At 46.4% G+C, this 17,001-nt stretch overlaps 1 protein-coding gene and 1 non-coding gene across 2 annotated transcripts in view; both read left to right on the forward strand.

Annotated features, from left to right (window-relative positions):
* Window positions 1-15,953, forward strand: part of LOC119952160 (gastrula zinc finger protein XlCGF26.1-like) — a 94,513-nt gene extending 78,560 nt beyond the window's left edge. The window contains exon 2 of the mRNA XM_038775756.1: window positions 14,232-15,953. Coding sequence (XP_038631684.1) covers window positions 14,232-14,991 — 760 coding nt within the window. The 3' untranslated portion in view covers window positions 14,992-15,953. The remainder of the gene's footprint in view (window positions 1-14,231) is intronic.
* Window positions 8,635-8,706, forward strand: trnae-uuc. The gene has a single exon. It is a non-coding gene; the product is annotated as a tRNA-Glu (tRNA).
* Window positions 15,954-17,001: the final 1,048 nt, after the last annotated feature.

Genomic DNA, 17,001 nt, shown 5'->3' on the forward strand with positions numbered 1-17,001 from the left:
CTGCTGTCACGGCCTCAGTTTCTATCTCTGATCCAAGAGGTCTAGGAAGGGTTGCCATCGCCTGGAATACCCCTGCACCGACCCTCTCAGGGCGAATTTGATCCTTTCCAATTGGATGAAGTTTGCCATGTCGTTTAACCAGGTGTTAACACTCGGAGGCCTTTCGTCCCTCCACTGAATCAGGATCCTCCTCCGAGCCACCAAGGACGCAAAGGCTAATATTCCAGCCTCCCTCGCCTCCTGTACCCCCGGTTCCACCCCAACCCCGAAGATCGCAAGTCCCCATCCTGGCTTGTCCCTGGACCCCACCACTCTCGACACCGTCCCTGCCACCCCCTTCCAGAACTCCTCCAGTGCCGGACATGCCCAAAACATATGTGCATGATTCGCAGGGCTTCCCGAACATCTAATACACCTGTCTTCACCCCCGAAAAACCGACTCATCCTTGTCCCCGTCATGTGGGCTCTATGCAGTACCTTAAATTGAATGAGACTTAGTCTCGCACATGACGACGACGAGTTGACCCTCTCCAGGGCGTCTGCCCATGTCCCGTCCTCTATCTGTTCCCCCAGCTCTAACTCCCACTTATCTTTCAGCTCCTCTACTGGTACCTCCTCCACCTCCTGCATAATCTTATAGATGTCCGAGATCTTCCCCTCCCCGACCCAGACCCCTGATAGCACCCTATCACTCACCCCCCTGTCGGGGAGCGCGGGGAACCCCGCTACCTGTCGTCTGGCAAATGCCTTCACTTGGAGGTACCTGAACGTGTTCCCCGGGGGGAGCCCAAATTTCTCCTCCAGCTCTCCCAGGCTCGCAAACCTCCCCTCTATAAACAAGTCCCTCAGTTGTCTAATACCCGCCCTCTGCCAGCTCTGGAATCCCCCTCCTGTGTTTCCCGGCGCAAATCTGTGGTTCCCTCTTAGTGGTGCCCCTATCAGACCTCCCACTTCCCCCCTGTGTCGCCTCCACTGCCCCCAGATCTTGAGGGTGGCCGCCACCACCGGGCTCGTGGTATACCTCGTGGGAGGGAGCGGCCATGGTGCCGTTACCAGTGCCCCTAAGCTTATGTTGCCGCAGGACGCCCTCTCCATGTGCTTCCAGGCTGCCCCCTCCCCTTCCATCATCCACTTTCGTACCATCGATGTATTTGCCGCCCAGTAATATCCTGAAAGGTTGGGCAACGCCAGCCCTCCACTATCCCTACTCCGCTCCAAAAAGACCCTTCTAACTCTCGGGGTGCCATGTGCCCACACATACCCCATGATACTACTCGTTACCTTCTTGAAAAAGGCCCTGGGGAGGAAGATGGGCAGACACTGGAACAAAAACAAGAACCTCGGGAGGACCGTCATTTTAACTGACTGCACCCTCCCTGCCAGCGACAGCGGCACCATGTCCCACCTCTTAAACTCCTCCTCCATCTGTTCCACCAGTCTGGAAAAGTTCAACTTGTGGAGGGTCCCCCAGTTCTTTGCCACCTGCACCCCCAAATACCTAAATCTTTTAACTGCTCTTTTGAAGGGGAGCCTCCCAATTCCCTCCCCTTGGTCTCCCGGGTGTATTACAAAGACCTCACTTTTCCCCAGATTTAACTTATATCCCGAAAAGTCCCCGAACTCCGCTAGTATCCCCATTACCTCCAGCATTCCCCCCTCCGGGTCTGCCACATACAACAACAAATCATCCGCATAGAGCGAGACCCGATGTTCCTCCCCTCCCCTTGTCAGTCCTCTCCACCCCCCTGAACCCCTCAGTGCCATCGCCAACGGCTCAATCGCTAATGCAAAGAGTAAGGGAGATAGGGGACATCCCTGCCTAGTACCTCGATGGAGCCCAAAATATTCTGACCTCCTCCCGTTTGTTACCACACTTGCCATCGGAGCTGAATAGAGCAGTTTTACCCACTTGATAAATCCCTCCCCAAACCCAAACCTTTCCAACGTCTCCCACAAGTATTCCCACTCCACCCTGTCAAATGCCTTCTCCGCGTCCAGCGCTACCACTATCTCCGCCTCCCCTTCCACTGCTGGCATCATAATCACATTTAACAATCTCCGGACATTTGTGTTAAGTTGGCGTCCCTTCACGAACCCCGTCTGGTCTTCATGGACTACCCCTGGCACACAGTCCTCTATCCTGGTTGCCAGGACCTTTGCTAACAGCTTGGCGTCAACATTCAGGAGGGAGATGGGCCTGTAGGACCCACACTGGACCGGGTCCTTGTCCCGCTTCAAAATCAAGGAGATCAGGGCCTGCGACATTGTTGGGGGCAGTACCCCCCCATCGCGCGCCTCATTGAAGGCTCGCACTAGCACTGGACCCACCAAGTCCACAAATTTCCTGTAAAACCCCACCGGGAACCCATCCGGCCCCGGCGCCTTCCCCGCCTGCATCTGGCCTATCCCTTTAATTAGCTCCTGCAGCTCTATCGGCGCCCCCAACCCTTCCACCAGCTCCTCCTGTACCTTTAGGAACCCCAATTTGTCGAGAAAGTTCTTCATTCCCCCTCTCCTCTTCGGCGGTTCAGACCTATACAATTCCCTATAGAAGTCCCTAAAGACCCTATTCACCTCTTGCCCCTTCTGCACTACGTCCCCACCCCTCTCTCTCACTCCCCCAATCTCTCTGGCTGCATCTCGCTTACGAAGCTGGTGTGCCAGCATCCTGCTCGCCTTTTCCCCGTACTCATACGCCGCACCCTGCGCCCTTCTCCACTGCATTTCCGCCTTCCTAGTGGTCAGTAGGTCGAACCTGGCCTGCAAGCTACGCCGCTCCCTTAATAGCCCCTCCTCTGGCGCCGCCGCATATTTCCTATCTACTTCTAGGAGCTCCCCCACCAGCCTCTCCCTTTCCTGCCTCTCCTTCCTCTCTCTGTGTGCCCTTATGGAGATCAGCTCTCCTCTAATCACTGCTTTCAAGGCCTCCCAGACCGTCCCCACCTGCACCTCACCTGTGTCATTCGTACCCAGATAGTTCTCAATGCCCGTTCTCACCCTTCTGCACACCTCTTCGTCCGCCAACAGCCCTACATCCAGGTGCCACAATGGGCGTTGGTCCCGCGCCTCCCCCATGTCCACGTCCACCCAATGTGGTGCATGGTCCGATATCGCAATGGCCGAGTACTCCGTGTCCTGCACTCTCGGTATCAGCCCCCTGTTCAATACGAAAAAATCGATCCTAGAGTACACTCTGTGGACGTGGGAGAAAAAAGAATACTCCCTCGCCCTAGGTCTACCAAATCTCCATGGGTCTACCCCTCCCATCTGCTCCATGAACCCCCTTAACACCTCTGCCGCTGCCGGCCTCCTATTCGTCCTGGAACTCGATCTATCCAGCCCAGGGTCTAACACCGTATTAAAGTCCCCTCCCATGATCAGGCCCCCTGCCTCCAATCCCGGGATGAGGCCCAGCAGGCGCCTCATAAAACCCGAAGATGTCACTTATGTTCATTCTAAACTTGGAAGTTTGTATATTTCTAATGAAAACTCGGACATGAACATAAAAGGTGAATGATATAGTGTCAGGCGGTTTAACTTTTGCTTGTCAGTTTCCCTGGTGGTCTAGTGGTTAGGATTTGGCACTCTCACAGCTGCGGCCTGGGTTTGATTCCCAGTCAGGGAATGATGAATTATTGATATCCACCAAACTGTTCAATGAAGCTGTATCACAGTTTCACAGAAAAGAGCTCTGCTAGAATCAGTTTATTGACATTTGTAGTTTCGCGTGAGAGCTGGCAAAGTTACAAGTGCACAGGTCAACAATAAACACAGAGACAGGAAGAAATGGTCTGTGATTGGCTGCAAACGAAGAGAGATTATGAAGCAGCAGAAATCTGGCCGGTGTTGAGCCAGCTTTTATTGCTCACACAAACAAAATTATCTCCCAGATCTGGTTCCTAAATCTTGGGTGTGATGACAAGAAAACTTCTAACTGAAATTATTCAGTCCACTGAGGTCACAGGAGCTGAATAAAACAGAAGAAGCTCAAAGGTAGTGCCACTCACTGAGGAATTGTGGAAATGTTGCTGGGAGGTTAAGTGGGCTGAATATAAGCTACCTGCATGTTTCTGAGCCTAGTGCTCAGGTGTATTGGGAGGTTTGCTCCTGTTTGGAGTGTCCCCGGGATGGGCAGTAACCAGCAGATTGAAGCTGCAGTCTCCGCGTTCTGCTGGCAGAGAGTGAATGGAGAGTTTGGGTAAAATCCGGCTGCTTGCCCCTCTCTCACCCACTGTGGAGCCGGGCAAGAATTAATCTCATTCAAACCTCCTGGAAGTGTCAATGTCACAAGCTGTGAGATGACGTATTGTGCTAATGTTTAACAACAAATTGGAACGAGGAAGCTTTGCCTCATAGTTACAGATGAGTACGTTTTAATGTTCTGCACAGTATGAAACAGGGGAGTTTGTGTATGTTGAGCAAACGTGATAGTTTCACTTCGGTAAAAGGTAAACAAAAATTGGGAACTATTCAAATTTTGATCAAAACGTAATTGCGAAAAACAATGTATTTAACAATTGAAATGAGTTCTTACTAATTACTGATGAATGTCCGCCGGATGTTGCATTGTCAGTTTCACAGGAGCCACAATGAGAAGGTTGGTGGATTTTGTAAATTGGAAGTGACACATGAGCAGCTTGTTGGGCTGTTTCGTCTCACTGTCGATTTCATGTTTCAGCAAACGGCAATCGGTGTTGTGATTGGCTGAAGATGTCACTTATGTTCATTCTAAACATGGAAGTTTGTATATTTCTAATGAAAACTCGGACATGAACATAAAAGGTGAATGATATAGTGTCAGGTGGTTTAACTTTTGCTTGTCAGTTTCCCTGGTGGTCTAGTGGTTAGAATTCAAAGCTCTCACAGCTGCGGCCTGGGTTTGAATCCCAGTCAGGGAATGATGAAATATTGATATCCACCAAACTGTTCAATGAAGCTGCATCACAGTTTCACAGAAAAGAGCTCTGCTAGAATCAGTTTATTGACATTTGTAGTTTCGCGTGAGAGCTGGCAAAGTTACAAGTGCACAGGTCAACAATAAACACAGAGACAGGAAGAAATGGGCTGTGATTGGCTGCAAACAAAGAGAGATTATGAAGCAGCAGAAATCTGGCCGGTGTTGAGCCAGCTTTTATTGCTCACACAAACAAAATTATCTCCCAGATCTGGTTCCAAATCTTGGGTGTGATGACAAGAAAACTTCTAACTGAAATTATTCAGTCCACTGAAGTCACAGGAGCTGAATAAAACAGAAGAAGCTCAAAGGTAGTGCCACTCACTGAGGAATTGTGGAAATGTTGCTGGGAGGTTAAGTGGGCTGAATATAAGCTACCTGCATGTTTCTGAGCCTGTGCTCGGTGTATTGGGAGGTTTGATCCTGGTTAGAGTGTCCCCGGGATGGGCAGTAACCAGCAGATTGAAGCTGCAGTCTCCGCGTTCTGCTGGCAGCGAGTGAATGGAGAGTTTGGGTAAAATCCTGCTGCTTGCCCCTCACTCACCCACTGTGGAGCCGGGCAAGAATTAATCTCATTCAAACCTCCTGGAAGTGTAAGTGTCACAAGCTGTGAGATGACGTATTGTGCTAATGTTTAACAACAAATTGGAACGAGGAACCTTTGCCTCATATTTAACGATGAGTACGTTTTAATGTTCTGCACAGTATGAAACAGGGAAGTTTGTGTATGTTGAGCAAACGTGATAGTTTTACTTCGGTAAAAGATCAACAGAAATTGGGAACTATTCAAATTTTGATCAAAACGTAATTGCAAAAAACAATGTATTTAACAATTGAAATGAGTTCTTACTAATTACTGATAATGTCCGCCGGATGTTGCGTTGTAAGTTTCACAGGAGCCACAGTGAGAAGGTTGGTGGGTTTTGTAAGTTGGAAGTGACACATGAGCAGCTTGTTGGGCTGTTTCGTCTCACTGTCAATTTCATGTTCCAGCAAACGGCAACCGGTGTTCTGATTGGCTGAAGATGTCACTTATGTTCATTCTAAACATGGAAGTTTGTATATTTCTACTGAAAACTCGGACATGAACATAAAAGGTGAATGATATAGTGTCAGGCGGTTTAACTTTTGCTTGTCAGTTTCCCTGGTGGTCTAGTGGTTAGGATTTGGCACTCTCACAGCTGAGGCCTGGGTTTGATTCCCAGTCAGGGAATGATGAAATATTGATATCCACCAAACTGTTCAATGAAGCTGTATCGCAGTTTCACAGAAAAGAGCTCTGCTAGAATCAGTTTATTGACATTTGTAGTTTTGCGTGAGAGCTGGCAAAGTTACAAGTGCACAGGTCAACAATAAACACAGAGACAGGAAGAAATGGGCTGTGATTGGCTGCAAACGAAGAGAGATTATGAAGCAGCAGAAATCTGGCCGGTGTTGAGCCAGCTTTTATTGCTCACACAAACAAAATTATCTCCCAGATCTGGTTCCAAATCTTGGGTGTGATGACAAGAAAACTTCTAACTGAAATTATTCAGTCCACTGAAGTCACAGGAGCTGAATAAAACAAAAGAAGCTCAAAGGTAGTGCCACTCACTGAGGAATTGTGGAAATGTTGCTGGGAGGTTAAGTGGGCTGAATATAAGCTACCTGCATGTTTCTGAGCCTGTGCTCGGTGTATTGGGAGGTTTGCTCCTGTTTGGAGTGTCCCCGGGATGGGCAGTAACCAGCAGATTGAAGCTGCAGTCTCCGCGTTCTGCTGGCAGAGAGTGAATGGAGAGTTTGGGTAAAATCCGGCTGCTTGCCCCTCTCTCACCCACTGTGGAGCCGGGCAAGAATTAATCTCATTCAAACCTCCTGGAAGTGTCAATGTCACAAGCTGTGAGATGACGTATTGTGCTAATGTTTAACAACAAATTGGAACGAGGAAGCTTTGCCTCATAGTTACAGATGAGTACGTTTTAATGTTCTGCACAGTATGAAACAGGGGAGTTTGTGTATGTTGAGCAAACGTGATAGTTTCACTTCGGTAAAAGGTAAACAAAAATTGGGAACTATTCAAATTTTGATCAAAACGTAATTGCGAAAAACAATGTATTTAACAATTGAAATGAGTTCTTACTAATTACTGATGAATGTCCGCCGGATGTTGCATTGTCAGTTTCACAGGAGCCACAATGAGAAGGTTGGTGGATTTTGTAAATTGGAAGTGACACATGAGCAGCTTGTTGGGCTGTTTCGTCTCACTGTCGATTTCATGTTTCAGCAAACGGCAATCGGTGTTGTGATTGGCTGAAGATGTCACTTATGTTCATTCTAAACATGGAAGTTTGTATATTTCTAATGAAAACTCGGACATGAACATAAAAGGTGAATGATATAGTGTCAGGTGGTTTAACTTTTGCTTGTCAGTTTCCCTGGTGGTCTAGTGGTTAGAATTCAAAGCTCTCACAGCTGCGGCCTGGGTTTGAATCCCAGTCAGGGAATGATGAAATATTGATATCCACCAAACTGTTCAATGAAGCTGCATCACAGTTTCACAGAAAAGAGCTCTGCTAGAATCAGTTTATTGACATTTGTAGTTTCGCGTGAGAGCTGGCAAAGTTACAAGTGCACAGGTCAACAATAAACACAGAGACAGGAAGAAATGGGCTGTGATTGGCTGCAAACAAAGAGAGATTATGAAGCAGCAGAAATCTGGCCGGTGTTGAGCCAGCTTTTATTGCTCACACAAACAAAATTATCTCCCAGATCTGGTTCCAAATCTTGGGTGTGATGACAAGAAAACTTCTAACTGAAATTATTCAGTCCACTGAAGTCACAGGAGCTGAATAAAACAGAAGAAGCTCAAAGGTAGTGCCACTCACTGAGGAATTGTGGAAATGTTGCTGGGAGGTTAAGTGGGCTGAATATAAGCTACCTGCATGTTTCTGAGCCTGTGCTCGGTGTATTGGGAGGTTTGATCCTGGTTAGAGTGTCCCCGGGATGGGCAGTAACCAGCAGATTGAAGCTGCAGTCTCCGCGTTCTGCTGGCAGCGAGTGAATGGAGAGTTTGGGTAAAATCCTGCTGCTTGCCCCTCACTCACCCACTGTGGAGCCGGGCAAGAATTAATCTCATTCAAACCTCCTGGAAGTGTAAGTGTCACAAGCTGTGAGATGACGTATTGTGCTAATGTTTAACAACAAATTGGAACGAGGAACCTTTGCCTCATATTTAACGATGAGTACGTTTTAATGTTCTGCACAGTATGAAACAGGGAAGTTTGTGTATGTTGAGCAAACGTGATAGTTTTACTTCGGTAAAAGATCAACAGAAATTGGGAACTATTCAAATTTTGATCAAAACGTAATTGCAAAAAACAATGTATTTAACAATTGAAATGAGTTCTTACTAATTACTGATAATGTCCGCCGGATGTTGCGTTGTAAGTTTCACAGGAGCCACAGTGAGAAGGTTGGTGGGTTTTGTAAGTTGGAAGTGACACATGAGCAGCTTGTTGGGCTGTTTCGTCTCACTGTCAATTTCATGTTCCAGCAAACGGCAACCGGTGTTCTGATTGGCTGAAGATGTCACTTATGTTCATTCTAAACATGGAAGTTTGTATATTTCTACTGAAAACTCGGACATGAACATAAAAGGTGAATGATATAGTGTCAGGCGGTTTAACTTTTGCTTGTCAGTTTCCCTGTTGGTCTAGTGGTTAGGATTCAGTGCTTTCACCGCTGCGGCCCGGGTTCGATTCCCAGTCAGGGAATGATGAATTATTGATATCCACCAAACTGTTCAATGAAGCTGTATCACAGTTTCACAGAAAAGATCTCTGCTAGAATCAGTTTATTGACATTTGTAGTTTTGCGTGAGAAAGTTACAAGTGCACAGGTCAACAATAAACACAGAGACAGGAAGTAATGGTCCGTGATTGGCTGCAAACGAAGAGAGATTATGAAGCAGCAGAAATCTGCCCGTGTTGAGCCAGCTTTTATTGCTCACACAAACAAAATTATCTCCCAGATCTGGTTCCAAATCTTGGGTGTGATGACAAGAAAACTTCTAACTGAAATTATTCAGTCCATTGAGGTCACAGGAGCTGAATAAAACAGAAGAAGCTCATAGGTAGTGCCACTCACTGAGGAATTGTGGAAATGTTGCTGGGAGTTTAAGTGAGCTGAATATAAGCTACCTGCATGTTTCTGAGCCTGTGCTCAGTGTATTGGGAGGTTTGCTCCTGATTGGAGTGTCCCCGGGATGGGCAGTAACCAGCACATTGAAGCTGCAGTCTCCGCGTTCTGCTGGCAGTGAGTGAATGGAGAGCTTGGGTAAAATCCGGCTGCTTGCCCCTCACTCACCCTGTGGAGCCGGGCAAGAATTAATCTCATTCAAACCTCCTGGAAGTGTAAATGTCACAAGCTGTGAGATGACGTATTGTGCTAATGTTTAACAACAAATTGGAACGAGGAACCTTTGCCTCATAGTTACAGATGAGTACGTTTTAATGTTCTGCACAGTATGAAACAGGGAAGTTTGTGTATGTTGAGCAAACGTGATAGTTTCACTTCGGTAAAAGATCAACAGAAATTGGGAACTATTCAAATTTTGATCAAAACGTAATTGCGAAAAACAATGTATTTAACAATTGAAATGAGTTATTACTAATTACTGATAATGTCCGCCGGATGTTGCGTTGTAAGTTTCACAGGAGCCACAGTGAGAAGGTTGGTGGGTTTTGTAAGTTGGAAGTGACACATGAGCAGCTTGTTGGGCTGTTTCGTCTCACTGTCGATTTCATGTTCCAGCAAACGGCAATCGGTGTTGTGATTGGCTGAAGATGTCACTTATGTTCATTCTAAACATGGAAGTTTGTATATTTCTAATGAAAACTCGGACATGAACATAAAAGGTGAATGATATAGTGTCAGGCAGTTTAACTTTTGCTTGTCAGTTTCTCTGGTGGTCTAGTGGTTAGAATTCAGCGCTCTCACTGCTGCGGCCTGGGTTCGATTCCCGGTCAGGGAATGATGAATTATTGATATCCACCAAACTGTTCAATGAAACTGTATCGCAGTTTCACAGAAAAGAGCTCTGCTAGAATTAGTTTATTGACATTTGTAGTTTCGCGTGAGAGCTGGCAAAGTTACAAGTGCACAGGTCAACAATAAACACAGAGACAGGAAGAAATGGTCTGTGATTGGCTGCAAACGAAGAGAGATTATGAAGCAGCAGAAATCTGGCCCGTGTTGAGCCAGCTTTTATTGCTCACACAAACAAAATTATCTCCCAGATCTGGTTCTAAATCTTGGGTGTGATGACAAGAAAACTTCTAACTGAAATTATTCAGTCCATTGAGGTCACAGGAGCTGAATAAAACAGAAGAAGCTCATAGGTAGTGCCACTCACTGAGGTTTTGAGGAAATGTTGCTGGGAGGTTAAGTGAGCTGAATATAAGCTACCTGCATGTTTCTGAGCCTATGCTCAGTGTATTGGGAGGTTTGCTCCTGGTTGGTGTGTCCCCGGGATGGGCAGTAACCAGCACATTGAAGCTGCAGTCTCCACATTCTGCTGGAAGCGAGTGAATGGAGAGCATGGGTAAAATCCGGCTGCTTCCCCCTCACTCACCCACTGTGGAGCCGGGCAAGAATTAATCTCATTCAATCCTCCTGGAAGTGTAAATGTCACAAGCTGTGAGATGACGTATTGTGCTGATGTTTAACAACAAATTGGAACGAGGAACCTTTGCCTCATAGTTACAGATGAGTACGTTTTAATGTTCTGCACAGTATGAAACAGGGAAGTTTGTGTATGTTCAGCAAACGTGATAGTTTCACTTCGGTAAAAGATGAACAAAAATTGGGAACTATTCAAATTTTTCATCAAAACGCAATTGCGAAAATCAATGTATTTAACAATTGAAATTAGTTATTACTAATTACTGATAATGTCCGCCGGATGTTGCGTTGTAATTTTCACAGGAGCCACAGGAGAAGGTTGGTGGGTTTTGTAAGTTGGAAGTGACACAGGAGCAGCTTGTTGGGCTGTTTCGTCTCACTGTCGATTTCATGTTCCAGCAAACAGCAATCGGTGTCGTGATTGGCTGAAGATGTCACTTGTGTTCATTCTAAACATGTAATTTTGTATATTTCTAATGAAAACTCGGACATGAACATAAAAGGTGAATGATATAGTGTCAGACGGTTTTTACTTTTGCTCGTCAGTTTCCCTGGTGGTCTAGTGGTTAGGATTCAGTGCTTTCACTGCCGCAGCCTGGGTTCGATTCCCGGTCAGGGAATGATGAATTATTGTTGACCACCAAACTGTTCAACGAAGCTGAATCACAATTTCATAGAAAAGAGCTCTGCCTCAAAGAGTTAAGCGACCTTTGTCGTTTCACGTCAGAGCTGTAATAGTTACAAGTGCAGCAGGTCAATAACAAACACAGAGGCAGGAAGAAATGGACTGTGATTGGCTGCAAAGGAAGAGAGATTATGAAGCAGCGAAGATCTGGGTGGTGTTGGGCCAGCTTTTATTGCTCATTATCTGGCTGAATGATTCAGTGAATCCTTGTCCACGCACAGAGCAGGCGAATGGCTTCTCCCCAGTGTGAGCCCTTTGATGTGTCAGCAGGTGGGATGACTGAGTGAATCCCTTCCCACACACAGAGCAGGTGAGTGGGCTCTCCCCAGTGTGATGACATTGATGAGTTTCCAGCACAGATGGGGATCTGAATCCTTTCCCACAGTGCCCACATTTTCAGAGTTCCTCCATGGTGCAGGCATCCTTTGGACTCACCAGTTTTCATAATCAGTTGAAGCCTCGTCCACAGCAAAAACGTGCAGGATTTCTCTCTAATCTGAATGGTGCGATGTTTTTTCAGGCTGTGTAAGTGGGTAACACCAGGGCGGCACGGTGGTGCAGTGGTTAGCACTGGTTCGATCCCGGCCCCCTGTCTGTGTGGAGTTGCACATTCTCCACATGTCTGCGTGGGTCTCACCCCTACAACCCAAAGATGTGCAGGTTAGGTGGATTAGCCGCACTAAATTGCCCCTTAATTGGACAAAATAATTGGGTATTCTAAATTTATAAAACAAAGTAATTGGTTGATGCTTTTTCCAATCAGTTCCTTGAAACACAATTACCCAGGTGTGTGTGTGTCTTGGTGCTTTAAAATCTCTTGAGACAGACAAACGTTTCTACTTCTAGATTCAAAGTCTGATGATATTCAGGTCACAAGGAATCAAGTGACTGTCAGACTCAGATGCAACATTTACTTTCAGATTACTGTGTGTAAATCCTCACTTTCTAATACACTGTAAAAGAAGATTATAAATATCATACTGTCAAATAAAATAGAAATTCAGAAGTCATTTCTAGTTTTGATGAAATATTTTTCTTCCCTCATTTCCCTAAAGCTATAAATCTCCATCCCACACTCTCCCTCCATTCTCACTCTGCTGTATCTAATATTCACCCATGATTAGACATATGGGGCAGTAGGGGAGAACTTTATTTAAGTAGTGAGTGCTGATGACTTGGAACTCACTACCTAGTGGTGCAAGTTGCGATAAGATTATTTGAAACTGAACGTAGAAGGGCACCTGAAGGAAATAAACTTGCAGAGGTATGGTGATATCGAGGGGAAATGGGACAGCCTGAATTGTTCTGCAGAGTCGGCATGGACTCAAGTGACTGAATGAACTCCTTCTGTGCTGTAATAAAATAGAGAACTTATTCACAGAACTATATCAGAAGACAAGAAATAATAATAAATGGCTTAACCCCTTTAATGTGAACATTTTGAAAGAGACCATTCTTTTAGCCAGACAAATAAATGTGTCAAGCTGAGGGAGCAAAGGATGTCAATGTCTTTAAGGGAGAGAGAGACCTGGGCCAAGCTTTCAAGAGTCTGCACCCTCCCTGGATTCACTTCCTTTCCCTTCAGTTGCTGTAAGTCCCCAATGTCCCCCCAGAATGAGAAAGGAAATGGAAAGGGGGAAACACTGAGCTCCCAGATGAGGAGGAAGTTTTGGGTCTGAAACTCATTGTCCAACCTCCGAATTGTGACGTCACAATAGAGCCCTGCCTGAATCAACCAATAACAAATCACTCTGCTCCACGGTGACGTCTGCGGGTTCCAGTGCGAAGTCCCGTTCCCATTTTTCCCCCTCCCCCGTCACCTCCTCCAGACAAGGTTTCCAGGCAACCGACTGACGGCTCCCGCCAGAGCGAGAAGCCGCTCAGTGATCTCCCCCCAGGTCCGGTACTGCGCATGTTCAAAGGACGGGGTAGGTGCGCATGTGCAGGGAGTCCCCGCCCCCTTGAACCTCACGTAGAGGTATTGACCAATGGCAAACTGGGAGGACCGGAAGGACTCTTCTCCGCCAGCCAATCAGAGTTCCCTCATTGTCTGCCTGCGGAGTTTGGAAATTGCGCTTGTTGGCCTGCTCATTCCTGCCCAGCAAAGCTGCTGCTCCTCACTCTGAATGAGCTTGAGCTTCACACCTCCTCCTGTCTCCAACATCTGTGAGTAAAACACTTTCTTTTCTCCCCCTTTCCATTTCTTTTCTCATTCTCACCTTCAGTTGATCACTTGCAGCAACTGAAGGGAAAGGAAGTGAATCCAAGGAGGATGCAGACTCTGCAAAGCTTGGCCCAGGTCTCTCTCTCTGAAAGACATTGACATCCTTTGCTCCCTCAGCTTGACACATTTCTTTGTCTGGCTAAAAGGATGGTCTCTTTCCCAATGCTCACAGCTCTGATTCTCCGCCCCTCCGAATCCACTCCCTGAAGACGACATATGGGGTAGTGTTTGGAGACTAAGCATTGGGGAATGAGAGAGGAAAAAATGTTCCATAGAAACGAGAGTTGTCCATTCTGAAATTCTATCCTGCACTTTTATAAACTCATTTTGTAAACTCTTTTTATAGTATATTAGAAGAGGAGGAATTACAGACAGAAAACTCAAACGTAATTCTCGATGTGACGGAGTCACTCTATTCCTTGGGACCTGAATATCATTGGCCTTTGAATCTAGAAGGAGAAATGTTTATCTGTTCTGTCGGCTTCAAAATATTTTAATCATCAGTGTGACTGGAAAAGCACCGAGACACACACACCCGAGTGAGAGTGTTCCAGAGCACTGACTGTGCAAAGAGCTTTAACCAGTTACACAGCCTGAAAAAAACATCACACGATTAACAGCGGAGAGAGACCGTACATGTGTTGTGTGTGTGGACAAGGCTTCAACTGATTGTCCGACCTGGAGAGACACAAGGAGACCCAAAACATGGAGAAACCGTGGAAATGTGGGGACTGTGGGAAGGGATTCAGATCCCCATCTGTGCTGGAAGCTCATCGACGCATTCACACTGGGGAGAGGCCATTCACCTGCTCTGTGTGTGGGAAGGGATTTGCTGTGTTATCTAACCTGCGGGCACACCAGCGAATTCACACCGGCGAGAAGCCATTCACCTGCTCTCAATGTGGGAAGGGATTCAGTGATTCATCCAACTTGCGGAATCATCAGCTAATTCACACTGGGGAGCGACTGTTCACCTGCTCTCAGTGTGGGAAGAGATTCACTCAGATATCCCATCTGAAGAGCCACCAACGGGTTCACACTGGCGAGAAGCCATTCACCTGCTCTCAGTGTGGGAAGGGATTCACTGAGTTATCCAGCCTGAAGAAACATCAGCGAATTCACACTGGGGAGAGGCCGTTCACCTGCTCTCAGTGTGGGAAGGGATTCCATGTTTCATCCGCACTAGTGAAACACCACCGGATTCACAGCGGAGAGAGGCCATTCACCTGCTCTGCTTGTGGGAAGGGATTTACTGAGCTATCCATATTGAAGAAACACCAGCGAGTTCACACTGGGGAGAGGCCATACACCTGCTCTCAGTGTGGGAAGAGATTCACTCGGTCAGACACCCTGCAGTCACATCAGCGAGTTCACACTGGGGAGAGGTCGTTCACCTGCTCTCAGTGTGGGAAAGGATTTATTCACTCATCCAGCCTGTGGACACACCAACGACTTCACACTGGATAGAGGCCACTCGTGCTCTCAGCCTGGGAAGGAAATATGTGATTCATTGCACCTGCTGAGACACCAACAAGTTCACAATTGATTACAGGAGTTGGATTCTGTTATTGTTTCTGCTCTCAATTACACCCAGGACTGCATTTTGTTCATTCTGACAGTTGATCAATGGGGACGATCAGACGGTTTTTTTCTACTGGACTGGCTGGTCTCACGACGTTGCCTCCAGTCTCATTGAGACTTGTTGCAATTGCCTGGTTCTAAATGTCACGAGAATCACAGAGCGAAAGAGTGTTTGTAAGTTTGAAGATATTTAGTTCCCATTTCTATTTGGAACCTCCAAAGCATGCCACCTTGCCATGGAGATGGGCTGTGGTGGTTATATGTTTTTTTTCTGTTTGATTTATTTTGGTGTTCCTCAGAAGAAAACTATGAGGGTATGAGGGGCAAGTTGTTTGAAGTGGATAGGGACACTGATGGGAAACAGGGAATAGCTAATATTAAAGGAAATATTACATATTTACCAGGTCGTCAGTTAGCTCAGTTGGCTGGTTCATGATGCGGAGCGACGCCAACAGCATAGGTTCGATTCCCATACAGAGAGGTTATCCATGAAGACCCTGCCTTCTCAACATTGCCCCTCACCTGAAGTGTGGTGACCCTCAAGTTAAGTCATCACCAGTAAGCTCTCTCTCTCTCAAAGGGGAGAGCAGCCTATGGTCCTTTGGGACTTTGGTGACTTTCATTTTACAGAATACAACAAAAATAGATTCCTTTAAGGAACAGAAATCAAAGTTCAAGATCCCATTAGATCAAAGGAAACGGCTCTTGAAGTGACCAAAATAGAAATAAGCCTGAGGATTGGGAACTTGTTTGGAATTCAGCAAAGGAGAACCAAGAAACTGATTTTTAAAAAAAGAACACGAGAGCAAACTGACGAGAAACATAAAAACCGACTGGAAAAGCTCTGATAGGAATGTGAAAAGGAAAAGATCAGTAAAGACCAATGTGGGTCCATTCCAGACAGAGACAGGAGAGTTTATAATGGGGAATAAGGAAATGACAGAGAAACTAAACAATGTGTGTCTGTCTTCACGGAGGAAGATACAGAAATTGTCCTAAAAACGCACGGTAGCATTGTGGATAGGACAATCGCTTCACAGCTCCACGGTCCCAGGTTCGATTCCGGCTTGGGTCACTGTCTGTGCGGAGTCTGCACATCCTCCCTGTGTGTGCGTGGGTTTCCTCCGGGTGCTTCGGTTTCCTCCCACAGTCCAAAGATGTGCAGGTTAGGTAGATTGGCCATGATAAATTGCCCTTAGTGCCCAAAATTGCCCTTAGTGTTGGGTGGGGTTGCTGTGTTGTGGGGATATGGTGGAGGTGTAGGCTTGGGTAGGGTGCTCTTTTCAAGAGCCGATGCAGACCCGATTGGCCGAATGGCCTCCTTCTGCACTGTAAATTCTATGAAACACCAGAGAACCAAGGGACCAGTGAGCACGAGGAACTGAAAGAGATTCGTATTAGTGAAAAAGTAGTACTGGAGAAATTAATGTGGTTGAAAGTTAACAAATCCACAAAAGCTGATGCGCTACATCCCAGAGTGTTGAAAGAGGTGGCTGTAGAGATAGTGGATACATTGGTGATCATCTTTCAGTATTCTGTAGATTCTGGAATGGTTCCTGTAGATTGGAAGGTGGTAAATGTAACCCCACTATTTAAGGAGAGAGAGAGAAAACAGGGAACCACAGACCCATTAGCCTGACATCAGTAGGAGGAAAATTGCTACAATCTATTATAAAGGATGTGATAACATACAAATTAGGAACAGGAGTACGCCACTCGGCCCCTCGAGCCTGCGCCACCATTCAATATGTTCACGGCTGATCAGATTGTAACCTCAAATCCACATTCCCGCCGACTACCCAACAACCTTTCACCCCCTTGCTTCCCAGAAATCTATCAGCTCTGCCTTCAAAATATTCAAAGACTCTGTTTCCACTGCCCTTTGAGGAAGTGAGT

Source organism: Scyliorhinus canicula, chromosome 17 (genome assembly GCF_902713615.1).
Source record: "Scyliorhinus canicula chromosome 17, sScyCan1.1, whole genome shotgun sequence".
Taxonomy (NCBI): Eukaryota; Metazoa; Chordata; class Chondrichthyes; order Carcharhiniformes; family Scyliorhinidae; genus Scyliorhinus; species Scyliorhinus canicula.